The following is a 14,402-nucleotide window of genomic DNA, read 5'->3' on the forward strand; positions in this document are numbered from 1 at the left end:
ATTTTTCCTAGCCATGTGACCTTAATATGAAAAACATTGTGCCCCATGGAAAAAAAATTATAGTAAAAAAAAACCAACTACAAGACAATTAAACAGGAAGAACAAACAAAAGTGTTCCTTTTCCATTCCAAATGACATGCAACAATGTTTACTAACTAAAATTATTTCCTGATATCCAAATGATCTACTATTAACCTTACCTGGCCAATGAGAAGCCCTGTGACACAGGATGTACCTGTACTATCTGGTGCTTGGAGACTGGACAGATACTTCTCCACCATATTCTCCACTATGTAGCCTCTTCCCATTCTAAAAAGTGAAAGGCGATGAGAATTAATTTTTCCATCATCACGGTTTTATGGAAGGCTCTGCAACGCTGAAATTGTTGCCATAGATAGATAACATTCTGAAGCTGTCAAGTGTCAAACATATTTTCCAAAATAATCCTCCAGAGCATTTCAAATAACCAATGGTTCTTTCTGCTCAGCTGCTGGCCATATTGATTAGCTAACGTCCCACTATTATCGGCCATTTCTAGCGGTTGGAAAACGAAATCCTCTGAAGTTCAAAATGTAAATGCACGTTTAGCTATTAAATATACAAATAGAAAGGAAATAAAAGGTTATTGAACAAAATAGTAAGTTGGACGATAATAGGTGGTCGTATTTTTTAGCCACGTCGCTAACCTACTAGCTGAAAACATTAATATTTAAACTGAAACGCTGAAATGCTAATTCATGACATGCTAGTTAACATGTGTGTGTCTCTAATAATCACTGAACACAACTTGATCAAATTATTACTCGGTACAAGATGTTTCAAAACTGCTGTTGGCTATGCCGATAATAGGGGGTTAAATTAGCTAGTTAACTGCTGGTCTCAGCGGGTGTAACATGGTTATCGAAAGAAAACTATAAATGCCCTAGAGATTTGACAATCGTATAGAAGTTTTATCCCATGAATTTTGTGTTTTATTCAAGTTACCTTACTGACGTATTTACTTAGTAAAGCATCGATGTCATCAGCGTCTTGTGAGCACCATTAAAGAAACACTTCCGGGTCACGAACATTTTGAATATTTCAAAATAAAAGACATCAACATATTACTTCAAAATCGGAGATAAATTGAGTTTATGAATTGTTTAAGAAAATGTACCTCTCAAAACATTGACGACAATTCAAATATGATCATATTTAAGAGTCATTTTGATAAAAAGTGGGTATTAAAACACGTTCCAAGGGCAAAATTATGCCAATGGCTGAATATGGAATACATATTGCCTCATAGCTCATAAACTATTGAATATTCCAAAGAGAAAGCAATGTAGGAAATGTTCAGGAGAATGTGTAGAGTAAGACAAACCTGTCTAATCATGGGGAATGGTGTGCTACATCTAGCAACACAATATTTCCACACCCTGTTTTTCCACAATGCAACTCAATGGATATGAAATACATATTGATTCATATAGAAAAAACTGTTCTATACGCCGCAGTGAATGTATTGTAGGAAAAGTCAAGGAGACTCTATACAGAGATTATGTGCAAAAAATCAAGGGGCACTGTGTATTTGCCAATGTTGCTGGCATTTTACTCCACTCATACCATTGGCCACATTCCAAATCACTGAATAGCCTTCAATTTAGATCCATTATTCCTGTTGTTAATGGAGGTGATAATCACCACTTGGTGATGACTTAACAATTCAGCCAACGATCTAATGTAGTTCTCAATGACATATATTAACTGGTCATTTGCCTGTTGTACCACCTTTAGAGATGTAGGTGAGCCCAAAAGACCATTTACAGTTTTATACCTTTTAGATTAGCGAAATAATTTTTACAACTAAATCACACCATAACCAATTTCCAACTATTACATTATAGAATAAGTTCAACTTAATCAACTCTATTAGAAGGATATATTTTATTACAACTACATTCCAGCTATAGCTTAATTTGAGAAAATAATATGTATTTGTCATAATATTGAAAGATACATGTTTTAATTGAGATGTATTAAGGCTTGTATTGTACAGTGAGGGAAAAAAATATTTGATCCCATGCTGATTTTGTACAAAAGACACCTGTCCACAGAAGCAATCAATCAATCAGATTCCAAACTCTCCACTATGGCCAAGACTAAAGAGCTGTCCAAGGATGTCGGGGACAAGATTGTAGACCTACACAAGGCTGGAATGGACTACAAGACCATCGCCAAGCAGTTTGGTGAGAAGGTGACAACAGTTGGTGTGATTATTCACAAATGGAAGAAACACAAAATAACTGTCAATCTCCCTCGGTCTGGGGTTCCATGCAAGATCTCACCCCATGGAGTTGCAATGATCATGAGAACGGAATCAGCCCAGAATCAGCCCAGAACTACATAGGAGGATCTTGTCAATGATCTCAAGCAGCTGGGACCATAGTCACCAAGAAAACAATTGGAAACACACTATGCCGTGAAGGACTGAAATCCTGCAGCGCCCGCAAGGTCCCCCTACTCAAGAAAGCACATGCACAGGCCCATCTGAAGTTTGCCAATGAACATCTGAATGATTCAGAGGAGAACTGGGTAAAAGTGTTGGGGTCAGATGAGGCCAAAATCAAGCTCTTTGGCATCAGCTCAACTCACCGTGTTTGGAGGAAGAGGAATGCTGCCTATGACCCCAAGAACATCATCATCAAACATGGAGTTGGAAACATTATGCTTTCGGGGTATTTTTCTGCTAAGGGGACAGGGCAACTTCACAGAATCAAAGGGACGATGGACGGGGCAATGTACCTTCAAATCTTGGGTGAGAACCTCCTTCCCTCAGCCAGGGCATTGAAAATGGGTCGTGGATGGGTATTCCAGCATGACAATGACCCAAAACACACGGCCAAGGCAACAAAGGAGTGGCTCAAGAAGAAGCACATTAAGGTCCTGGAGTGGCCTAGCCAGCCTCGAAACCTTAATGACTTGGAGAAGATCTGCAAAGAGGAATGGGACAAAAACCCTCCTGAGATGTGTGCAAACCTGGTGGCCAACTAGAAGAAATGTCTGACCTCTGTGATTACCAACAAGGGTTTTCCACCAAGTACTTTGTTGTTATTCTGTCTCTCACTGTACAAAAAAACCTACAATCAAAATTATAGTTTGATAATTTCTTTGTCAGTGAGCAAACGTACAAAATCAGCAGGGGGATCAAATAATTTTTACCCTCACTGTATATGAGTATTCAGTACGGTTTGTGGACTGTAGAGAAAATAATAACACTTTATAATCTTCTTGCTTGGGTACAGACATTGTCTCAGAACCCCGGTGGTCCAGTACCTCCTGCAAGACAGTAACAGAGCCAATGTCTTGGATGTCCTTATGTAAGATTATGGTCAGGATATCAGCACCTGAAATACAACAAACTTTCTAAGATCCGTAGGGCAAGTGCACATTATTGCATGATCACATTATTGCAGCCTATCCTTCTTGTAATAATGTACATGGAAAAATGTATTCATGGCGTTCACCATCTGCTGAATATGTTCTAAAATTAATGCAATAACCTTCTTTCTGATAATTCATATAAAATAGAACATATCATGTTGTTTTGAATAAATTGGTTAATGTTATCTCCAAATATGAATGCTTTAGCGAACAAATGCACATAAGGACCACAACTACTTCCATCTTGCTGAGCTTTTAAATACCCACAACGATAATAAAATTCATATTTCAGAACAATGTCCACAACCTTTGCATGTTAAGCCAAATACTGTACCAGATAATTACTAGTGGGTGAAGTATGCCCTGCAGTTTTTTTTCATACTGTTTTAAGGAGTCCATGTCAGGCTGACCATTGATGGGGATCTGGGTGTTGCTGATGACGCCACCATTGACAGCACCTTGTAAATTATTTGAATATTTGAGGTTAATGTCACGTCCTGGCTATGCCCCTAGCCATCTCTGCGTTGGGCTCAGGGCATAGCCAGGACAGGACAGGAGGTGGCTCATCTAGCCACCTCCAATCCTTTTTGGTCTCCCCAATTGGAGGCAGGTGTTGGTCATTGCCTCCAATTGGGGACCCTATTTATGTCCCAATGCCAAAATGTCACAATTTCTGCCAGGGTATGCAAACTTCTGAGCACTATTGTATAACCACTAACACTAGCTAGATGTGCAAGATCTAATACTGAATGAACCAAATGCAGCTGTGCAAGTCAACAACATATCATTATCTAGTCAGGCGTGCCGTGGGGTTAGCAGGGTCTGGGGTTCCTCCCCAATGAGAGTGTCAGATGCTCCATTCCCTGCATTCTGGTGAATTTCTATGCACCAATGTGTTCTTTTATGCATCATTTTTAAAGTCTTCTGCTACTCTGTACATGAATGTAATGGAAAAGGAGTAAATAAGAGTAAAAAACAGTTGCATCAATTATATTAAGGATTAAAACAGATCATAGACATGTTTGGTCTTTCAAAATAAACTATTTGGTATATTTGGAAGAAGCAAGAACCCACCCTCCAGGAAGGATGATGTAGCCTAGTTTTGTCTGTTGCTGCTTCCATGCTCTGGAATAGTCTCTCATCCAACAGTAAGTCCCGTTCCACCATTGACAATTTTAAATCAAATTTAAAGACACACCTTCTTTCTCTTGCTTTTAGTTCAGTCTGATGTTGTCCATTCGATATTTGTCAAGTCCACTCTTTACTTGTTTTTAATGTCCTTTTACTGTGTTTTAATGTGTTGTTGGTTTTATTCGATTTCCCTTAACTTCTTATTGCATTACTTTGATTTGATTTTCCATAATTTTAGTTGTCTTAAATGTTTTCCATTTTAGTCTTGCCATCTATGTATTATTTTTACTATTGTATTATATTATGTATTGTTGTCTTATGTATTATTCCTTTAATCATGTATACAGAGTACAGACCCGGTGGCACAGGAGCATTGCCTCCCAGCAAGAAATCTTTGCCCCCCAAAAATAAGATGCTTCCCAATACTGTACTTCACTAATTACTTTTGGGAATGTAGGCCAGCTCTTTTGCATTCATCTGCAATTGGGAATGTCTGTTGTCTAAGGCATGGTAACTTCAGTTCTCATGTTAACATGTATATAAACAAAGACTGAGAAATCTGAATGTTTGCGTAACTTTTCTGAATATCTTGTTTGTGTAATTTAGAAAACTCAAATAAAACAATGTTAAACATGTATTAATTCTCATTATTACTCGAACACTCTACGATGTCGGAACAGGTTATGAAAGGTATTTACTACGACTGGATTTGGTTGACATGAGTGCTTACTGTGTGGAAAACGATAACTTAATGTATGTTAACAAGCATAGATGTATTAAGCAAATATGCATGGATTCACGAGCTGAGAAATAAAAGCGCTATCGAGGTAAAGTGAGCATATGAAGACAGATTAAAAGAAGGAAGAACACCACAAAAAGTCCAAACGGACAAGGGGGAGTTTTTTAATTCAGATTTTTAAATGTTGATGAAGTACAACATAAAACATTTTGCTATAGGAAATGATGTCAAAGCGACTATCGTTGAGAGGTTTCATAAAACAATTAAATCACGAATGTGGAGGTATCTCACAGCTGCCAACACTCATCGCTATGTTGAAGTCATTCAAGATTTTGTTCACGGATACAACCATAGCTACCATCGGTCTATTAAGATGAAGCCTGCTGATGTTTGTGAAGAAAATGTTAGATTAGTTCTCAAGAACCTGTATGGTACAACATTAACGAGAAATGGTAATCAAAACTACAAGTTCCAGGTTGGGGATACTGTGAGACTCTCAAAGCTGAGAGGTGCATTTACAAAAGGCTATGAAAAAGGGTACACAGATGAATATTTTACAATAACAGAATGTATTCCTCGGGTACCTCCTGTATATAGAATAAAAGATCATGATGGTAATGTGATAGCTGGGACCTTTTATGAACAGGAATTGCTGAAAATAATTGTGGCTAAGGATAAAACTTTTAAAGTGGAAGAAGTTTTGAATGAGAAAGTACAGAAAGGGAAGAAAATGTGTCTTGTGAAATGGCTTGGTTGGCCTGAGAAATTCAACAGCTGGAAACCATCTGAACAAGTGGTAGACCTAGAAACTGGATAAAACTCCAGGATTCTCAGGATTAAGTCATTTACATTGACTGCAATCAGCATGGGTGACGGTGGCTTCTACATAACGCTGCCCATAACTCATCGAGACATGTCTATCCCAGCAATACGAGTTTGTACTATACCACAAAATGTGCCAAAGGTATAGATTTGAAAGGTGACTGGGATGTATCTTTGATAGAATTCCAATACCTGCATACGTGGAAGACTTTTACATGGGGTGAAAACGCATTTGAACTACAAGACTCGAATAACGACAAAACTTGGAACTCAACACCGATTATTACAGCAGCATATTAAATCTAGTGACAGAGCTTATATAAAACCACATGGTGTATGGGTGGGGTATGATGAATTTAAAAATAGTATGTTTCTAAAAGGTGAGCCCCAGTTTAGTTTGAAATTTAGTGCAAAACTGGAACAGATATTGGGCTTAAAACCAGGCGAGTGGTGGTACGCCCCATGGTACGGGACATTCCCCACAGATATTCTGTCTGGGTTTAACACCCTATACATTTACACAGATATAATTGATTATCAACGTGTTGGTGACAGTCATGTCCCACTGCTGCGAACTGTACTGCGAACCATATTGCTGGGAAAAAGAACGAAGTTGTGTCACAGTGACGTACGACAAGCCACACTACGTACCTCTTAGTAAGAGTCAATTTGATGAGATCTGTATTGAAGTAAAATCTGATCAAAACCAGCTGGTATCATTTGTAGTAGGGAAGGTGATTGCAAAATTACTTCAGACCCGTCAAACAATCTTTTAGAATTGAAGTGCCTTGCGAAAGTATTCGGCCCCCTTGAACTTTGACCTTTTGCCACATTTCAGGCTTCAAACATAAAGATATAAAACTGTAATTTTTTGTGAAGAATAAACAACAAGTGGGACACAATCATTAAGTGGAACGAAATTTATTGGATATTTCAAACCTTTTTAACAAAAAAACTGAAAAATTGGGCGTGCAAAATTATTCAGTATTATAAGTTAATACTTTGTAGCGCCACCTTTTGCTGCGATTACAGCTGTTAGTCGCTTGGGGTATGTCTCTATCATTTTTGACCATCGAGAGACTGAAATCTTTGCCCATTCCTCCTTGCAAAACAGCTCGAGCACAGTGAGGTTGGATGGAGAGCGTTTGTGAACAGCAGTTTTCAGTTCTTTCCACAGATTCTCGATTGGATTTAGGTCTGGACTTTGACTTGGCCATTCTAACACCTGGATATGTTTATTTTGCTTCATGTTTTGGATCATTGTCTTGTTGGAAGACAAATCTCCGTCCCAGTCTCAGGTCTTTTGCAGACTCCATCAGGTTTTCTTCCAGAATGGTCCTGTATTTGGTTCCATCCATCTTCCCATCAATTTTAACCATCTTCCCTGTCCCTGCTGAAGAAAAGCAGGCCCAAACCATGATGCTGCCACCACCATGTTTGACAGTGGGGATGGTGTGTTCAGGGTGATGAGCTGTGTTGCTTTACGCCAAACATAACGTTTTGCATTGTTGCCAAAAAGTTCGATTTCGGTTTCATCTGACCAGAGCACCTTCTTCCACATGTTTAGTGTGTCTCCCAGGTGGCTTGTGGCAAACTTTAAACAACACTTTTTATGGATATCTTTAAGAAATGGCTTTCTTCTTGCCACTCTTCCATAAAGGCCAGATTTGTGCAGTATACGACTGATTGTTGTCCTATGGCCAGAGTCTCCCACCTCAGCTGTAGATCTCTGCAGTTCATCCAGAGTGATCATGGGCCTCTTGGCTGCATCTCTGATCAGTCTTCTCCTTGTATGAGCTGAAAGTATAGAGGCACGTCCGGGTCTTCGTAGATTTGCAGTGGTCTGATACTCCTTCCATTTCAATATTATTGCTTGCACAGTGCTCCTTGGGATGTTTAAGGCTTGGGAAATCTTTTTGTATCCAAATCCGGCTTTAAACTTCTCGATAACAGTATCTCGGACCTGCCTGGTGTGTTCCCTGTTCTTCATGATGCTCTCTGCGCTTTAAACGGACCTCTGAGACTATCACAGAGCAGGTGCATTTATACGGAGACTTGATTACACACAGGTGGATTCTATTTATCATCATTAGTCATTTAGGTCAATATTGGATAATTCAGAGATCCTCACTGAACTTCTGGAGAGAGTTTGCTGCACTGAAAGTAAAGGGGCTGAATAATTTTGCACGCCCAATTGTTCAGTTTTTTATTTGTTATAAAGGTTTGAAATATCCAATAAATTTCGTTCCACTTCATAATTGTGTCCCACTTGTTGTTGATTCTTCACAAAAAAATACAGTTTTATATCTTTATGTTTGAAGCCTGAAATGTGGCAAAAGGTCAAAAAGTTCAAGGGGGCCGAATACTTTCGCAAGGCACTGTATGTTGAATACTACACAACACAACGGGGTATCATGGTAGCGCTGCAATGTATGGGGCTGGTCTAGGGGGCCATTTCCAAAAGGCTTTTGAAGCGAGGGTTCTCAATAGCAAAACCACATCTGAAGAATGAGGCTAGGAATATAGTTGGCGATGTTGTCAACAATGTTATGTCACGACAAACAAAACAGCAGGATGGTTCTGGATTGATGGTTATGACTCGAGGTGTTAGAAAGAGACCACCTGGTAGGAGGAGCCTACCCAAGAGTAAAAAACACCAGAATGAGACAAAAACACGAGCCGCGGTTAAAAGAGGACATACACCCCGGAGGACACTCAAAGGGAACATGGCAAAGCTGACTAAGAATATATTTTAGAAAGATGGCACTCCTACACCGTATGTCTGGTGAATGTATGAAAACAGAGTTGGATTTATTCACAGTTCCCTTCACACAGACATCTATTGAGAAAAATACATACATTGAAATACCAACCCTATCAGCAATATCAGACGCAGCCCCTCTGGAGTTTTTTATTTTCGGGAATGGCGAAGACTACGTTGATCTAAACAATACTTTGTTGTACCTACGTGTAAAAGTCACTAAACCGGACGGAACTAATATTGATGCCGGAGCATGTGTTGGGGTTATCAACTATCTGATAGCCACCCTATTTTCACAAGTGGATGTCTCCTTGGGTGATCGTTTAATTAGTCAGAGTAGCAACACATACCCCAACAGAGCCGTTATAGAGAGCGTTCTGAATTATGGATGTGATACATTAAAGACACAGTTTTCAGCTGGGTTGTTTTACAAGGATGCCGCAGGTCACATGGATGTTACGGACCCTGCAGGCGAGAACGATGGACTTACGAAATGGGCTGCCTATTCAGCGGATAGTACAACATTTGAAATGCTTGGCCCTGTTTATAGCAATATCTTCTTTCAAGAGAAATTCATGTTAAACGGCGTTGATGTAAAGGTTAGGATGGTACGCTGTAAAGATTATTTCTGTCTTATGGGGGGGGGGTGTGTTATCGTTTGCATATATTATCAGCGTCACTATTTGTAAAGAAAGTGTCTGTTTCGCCAGCCGTGAAACTTGGACACTCTCAAGCGTTACTCTCAACCAATGCCAAGTACCCAATTGAAAGAGTGTGTATGAAGACATTTAGTTTACCGGCCGGGGGTCGCGTTTGCAACCAGGAAAACCTATTTTTAGGACCTCTACCAAAATGTATTGTAATCGGATTGGTGGACAATGACAGTTTTACTGGAAGTTACACAAAAAATCTATTTAATTTCAAACATTATAATTTGGAGTTTATCGCTATGTATGTAGATGGTCAGCAATTTCCTAGTATACCATTCCAACCAAATTACACAACAGGGTCAGCAGTGCGTGAAATTAACCAATTGGCCTTAGCTTCAGGAAAACACCTACAGGACCAAGCCTTGGCTATTGATAGGTCGGACTTCTTACATGGCAATGCCCTTTATGCATTCAACTGCGCGCCAGACGAGGAATGTTGTCAGCACCTATCCTTGATCAAGTCAGGGAATGTACGACTTGAGATGAGGTTCAGACAACCACTACCCCACACAATTAATTTGGTTGTTTATTCAATCTTTGACTCCATTATCGAAGTGTCAAACTGGCGACAAGTCATGGTTGACTACTATTAGTGTGGAAATGAATACCGCAGAGTTGACTAGTGTGGTGAACCAATTTTCATCTAGGACCCATTTCTGTGATGTGTTGGCAACTACCAAGTGGGCCAGTCCGAGATGTTGCATCAATGATGATTGTTAATACACACCCAAGCAATCACCCCGGTGAGTACTGGCTGGCTATTTCCTTTACGGACGATGGCATTGGAAGGTTTCATGACAGTTTTGGAAACCCCCCGGATTTTGCATATTTTCAATCAATGCCTTTCTGAAAACCTGTGAGAATGTGGAATACAGGACCTGGTTTCAACCACGTGTGGACAACATTGTGTGTTCTTTCTCTATCTAATGACAAATGGTCTGAGTTATAAAGATGTTATGTTTTTTATGTTGATGATTTACAAGAAAATGATGTCCTAGTCTCTAAGTTTGTAGCTAAGATGTACCAGAGTAAGTGTGATATGCAAATGTTTAATTGCATACAACATGCTCAATCTTGTGAATCATTTAATTTGTGCCATGGTTGTTGAAGAAATAGAAAAGCAAATCACGTGTTTGTCAACTTTATTATTCAAAAATAAAACCATTTGTAAAACCACATCAATGTTTACATAGTATATTTCATACAACATTTATTCAAGGTAAAACATACACTTTGACAATGGATTGTGGTAGGGGGTTCAAAGAAAACTTTAGTTGGTTGAAAACCAGTTGCTGGGTGTGTGGCTAAATCATCCATTGTGTCACCAGACGTTTGTTCATACAAATTGATTTTACGCGCATTTGGAATAGTTGTAAATGCTTTCTCATGTAAATCCATATCAGGCTTCAACAGTATATTGCGAATCGATGAGTCCAAATAATTTTCAACAGATTGTCTTACATCGGTGCTAGTCGTTTTGGATTCTCGCAGTTTTTCTAACTGATGTTGTGGCACCAGAAACATTTTCTGAGCATGCTCCATGTTGTTTAACCCTGTCTCGATGCAATTAGACTGGTTAAGAAGCAGGGGCTTCTTAACCTATGTAAACCCGCGAAATCATTAGTTGTCCTATTTCGTTGCGCTTTGGCTTTGCACGTACTGCATACAGCCTGTAAAAATATACCTTAAAAATAATCTAGCCATATAGGCCTACATTACATTGCTGCCGTTTCTTCCTCCCTTTTGAATATGTAGCAGGTAGGGGAGGGGCTAGCCTAGTAGCAAAGTCAAGTGTCTGAGCGTGCGATTTAATAACGACAGACAGCGAGCGGGAAATGAAAAATGAAGCAAACAAGACTTTGGGGATTCTTTGGAAAGAAGTCAGTGGGTAAGAAATGAATTCAGTTTTTTTATCCTTTAAATCTAAAGATCACCTTCTGGCTGTCTTTCACTGTATGTCTATTTGTTAACTACTGTAGCTAGTTATTAGGCTACTAGCATCACTTGTATGTTACTAGTAGCATCTGATATAAGTTAGTATGATACTAGCAAGCAAGTGATAGTAGATTGCTCAATCCAATATAAAATAATGTGATCATCATCATCAATCATTAAACAGTGTGTAAATCAAAAGTAAAAAAAAAAACCGCTTAATATTACCAAATGAAATGAAGGGTAAGTTAACCCACAAATAGCCTATAACAACTGTCTGTGAAGGTTTGGACTTTGGACTCGATCTACTCCATCTGTGTTTTTTATTATTATTCTGAATCCGTTCTGAATCTGATCAAGGTGTAGTCTTTAACTTTTTTTGTTTAAAATGTTGCCTTTCTTTATGAAAGTTACCAACAATCAAGTGTTGATTAAAAAAATGCAACATGAAGCTAATGAAATGTTTTTAAAATTAAGGTACAGTTAAAGTTTTTTTTTTAATGAAAATAATTTTTTTTTTTTTTATAAAAAAATATCTACATTTAAACATAATAGTATACTGTGCATTTGCAAACATAATACAAAATAGTGAACTATAAGTATATTTTTATGTTGACTTGCAAGTATACTCCCTGCTGAAAAATCCAGCTAAAACCAGCCTAAGCTGGTTGGCTGGTCTTAGCTGGTTTAAGCTGGAAGTAGCTGGTATATCAGGTTGGTTTTAGGGGGGGTTTGAACATTTTTTAGCTTGTCTTAGCTGGTCAGGCTGGAAGACCAGCTAGGCCAGGCTGGAAGACCAGCTAAAACCAGCTAGGCCAGGCTGGAAGACCAGCTAAAACCAGCTAGGCCAGGCTGGGAGACCATCTTAAACCAGCTAAGACCAGCCAACCAGCTTAGGCTGGTTTTAGCTGGATTTTTGAGCAGGGCTTGCAGTATACACTACTAAACTAATAGTTCACTTCAGTGTGTACTTTCATGAACAAAAAATACTACTTGTATTAAAATAGTAAACTACTACTAGTATACTTAAAAGTTAACTAGTAGTACAGATGCATTACAAATGAGAAACCTAGGCATAGTTGTGTGTACTTAAAGTCTACTACTCTGACACTTTAAACTTAAATGTATACTTTTATATACTAAATGAGAAAGACAGACAAAAGCAAGTGGTGAGAAAGACAAAAGCAAGTGGTGAGAAAGACAAAAGCAAGTGGTGAGAAAGACAAAAGCAAGTGGTGAGAAAGACAAAAGCAAGTGGTGAGAAAGACAAAAGCAAGTGGTGAGAAAGACAAAAGCAAGTGGTGAGAAAGACTACAACAGGTGATGAGAAAGACAAAAGCAAGTGATGAGAGACAAAAGCAGGTGGATGAGAGAGTAATATAACAAATATAGAAGGACATACCAGATAGACAGCAAGAGTTGAATAGTGTATGTTGTATGTTGACTCTGTGTATGTGTATTGAGCATAATGTAAAGATGTACTGTATATTGTTATCATGCTCAGTTGAGCAATGGTTATGTTTTCCATATCCAAAACAAAGGTTATGCTCAGTTGAGCACTGAGAGGATGTTAGCCTGCCTTGAATATAATGTTAAAGATTTATTTTGACTGAAAGTAAAGTGTTACTGTAATAAAAAAAAACTCTTCGAGTGATCCCTGTATTTGCATAAACTGCTCTGGGCTAAGCCCCGGATGTCCTTCAATGCTGGAAACGCCCCTGTTAAGAAGGGAACTGCAATGCTTAGTAACGGCAGTAGAAAACCTCCAGATTGGTTGATGTTTTTTTTCTTCTTGCGACTGAAGTGTTCTTTCTAGACATGTATATAATTTTGTCTTTTTGTCTCTTTACATTTCGGAGCTGCGATTCTGTTAAGGGTATATTCCAGCGCCTTAGATTAAGCGCTATTTCACAGAGTGATAGAATGAGGTCGGTGGATGCTGATTATAAAATAACTTTTCGTTGACCTGCCGGTGCCTTAAATATCATCTTCAAAAGTGGTACATTTTTACGAATGCGTTTAGACATGATCAAACTTTCTTAGGTATGTACACGACAGGCCAATCCCCTGAAAATAACCCTGTTCTCAGACTGTAGTCTTCTGGTGTTGTAGCTTTAAAGTCAATAAGTAAATAACCAAAAGGCGGATGTGCTGCATCTTTAAAACTCTCCATGAAGAATCGAGAAAGACCGGGGTATATCTGTCTGCCTAAAATGCTAATCTGCTGATTGTCGCGGGGGTTTTTAAACAAGATGAGGTAGTTTGTGTTCAAGTTAATAGTTCAACTAGATTTGCCTTTAACAAACATGTTTTGGACAAGGTAAATTGCACTCAGGTTACGGTGGTGTGAATATTGTGTGAAAACTCTCTCCATCTCCAAACTCTCTGATGCACTTTTCATTAAATCGTCAATAATTAAAAGGTTGTTTTTCTGAATCGGTAGCAGATTGTCATCACACAGCGATGTTGGTAGACCTTCTATAAAAGTAATCTCCCTCACCTTCAACATTTCGTTATACAGCGATTGCCAACATGAATAAACCCAGACGACATTTTTTATTTCTTTGGAGAAAACAACAGCATTATCAGCATTATCCAGCAACATCTTCACAAAATATGTTTACCAGAGTTACTGGGGCCACTAATGACACAGCTGAATGGGTGTTGTAGTCTACTCGGTTTTTCAATGTGAATGTTCTTTTATCTCTAGCAATTGTGTCTGCATTAGCAAGGACGTGATCATCATCACCACCCTCACCCCACACAAAGTTATCAACCAGTTGTGTTAGCGTCTCCAAGTTAACAATAGTTGTGTTGTAGCTGTTGAGCGTAATGGCTTTGCTTTGTGACAGGTCAGACCTTTAACGGTTTTGTAACCGTATGT

General features: G+C 38.8%; 1 protein-coding gene across 5 annotated transcripts in view; it reads right to left on the reverse strand.

The window, feature by feature from the left end:
* Positions 1 to 1,062, reverse strand: part of odr4 (odr-4 GPCR localization factor homolog) — a 77,533-nt gene extending 76,471 nt beyond the window's left edge. For all 5 annotated transcript variants that reach the window (XM_029117293.2, XM_029117294.2, XM_029117292.2 and 2 more), the window contains exons 1-2: positions 985 to 1,062; positions 201 to 309 (exon numbers count right to left, since the gene is read on the reverse strand). In XM_029117293.2, coding sequence (XP_028973126.2) covers positions 201 to 308 — 108 coding nt within the window. In that variant the 5' untranslated portion in view covers position 309; positions 985 to 1,062. The remainder of the gene's footprint in view (positions 1 to 200; positions 310 to 984) is intronic.
* Positions 1,063 to 14,402: the final 13,340 nt, after the last annotated feature.

This window comes from Esox lucius, chromosome 3 (assembly GCF_011004845.1).
Source record: "Esox lucius isolate fEsoLuc1 chromosome 3, fEsoLuc1.pri, whole genome shotgun sequence".
NCBI lineage: Eukaryota > Metazoa > Chordata > Actinopteri > Esociformes > Esocidae > Esox > Esox lucius.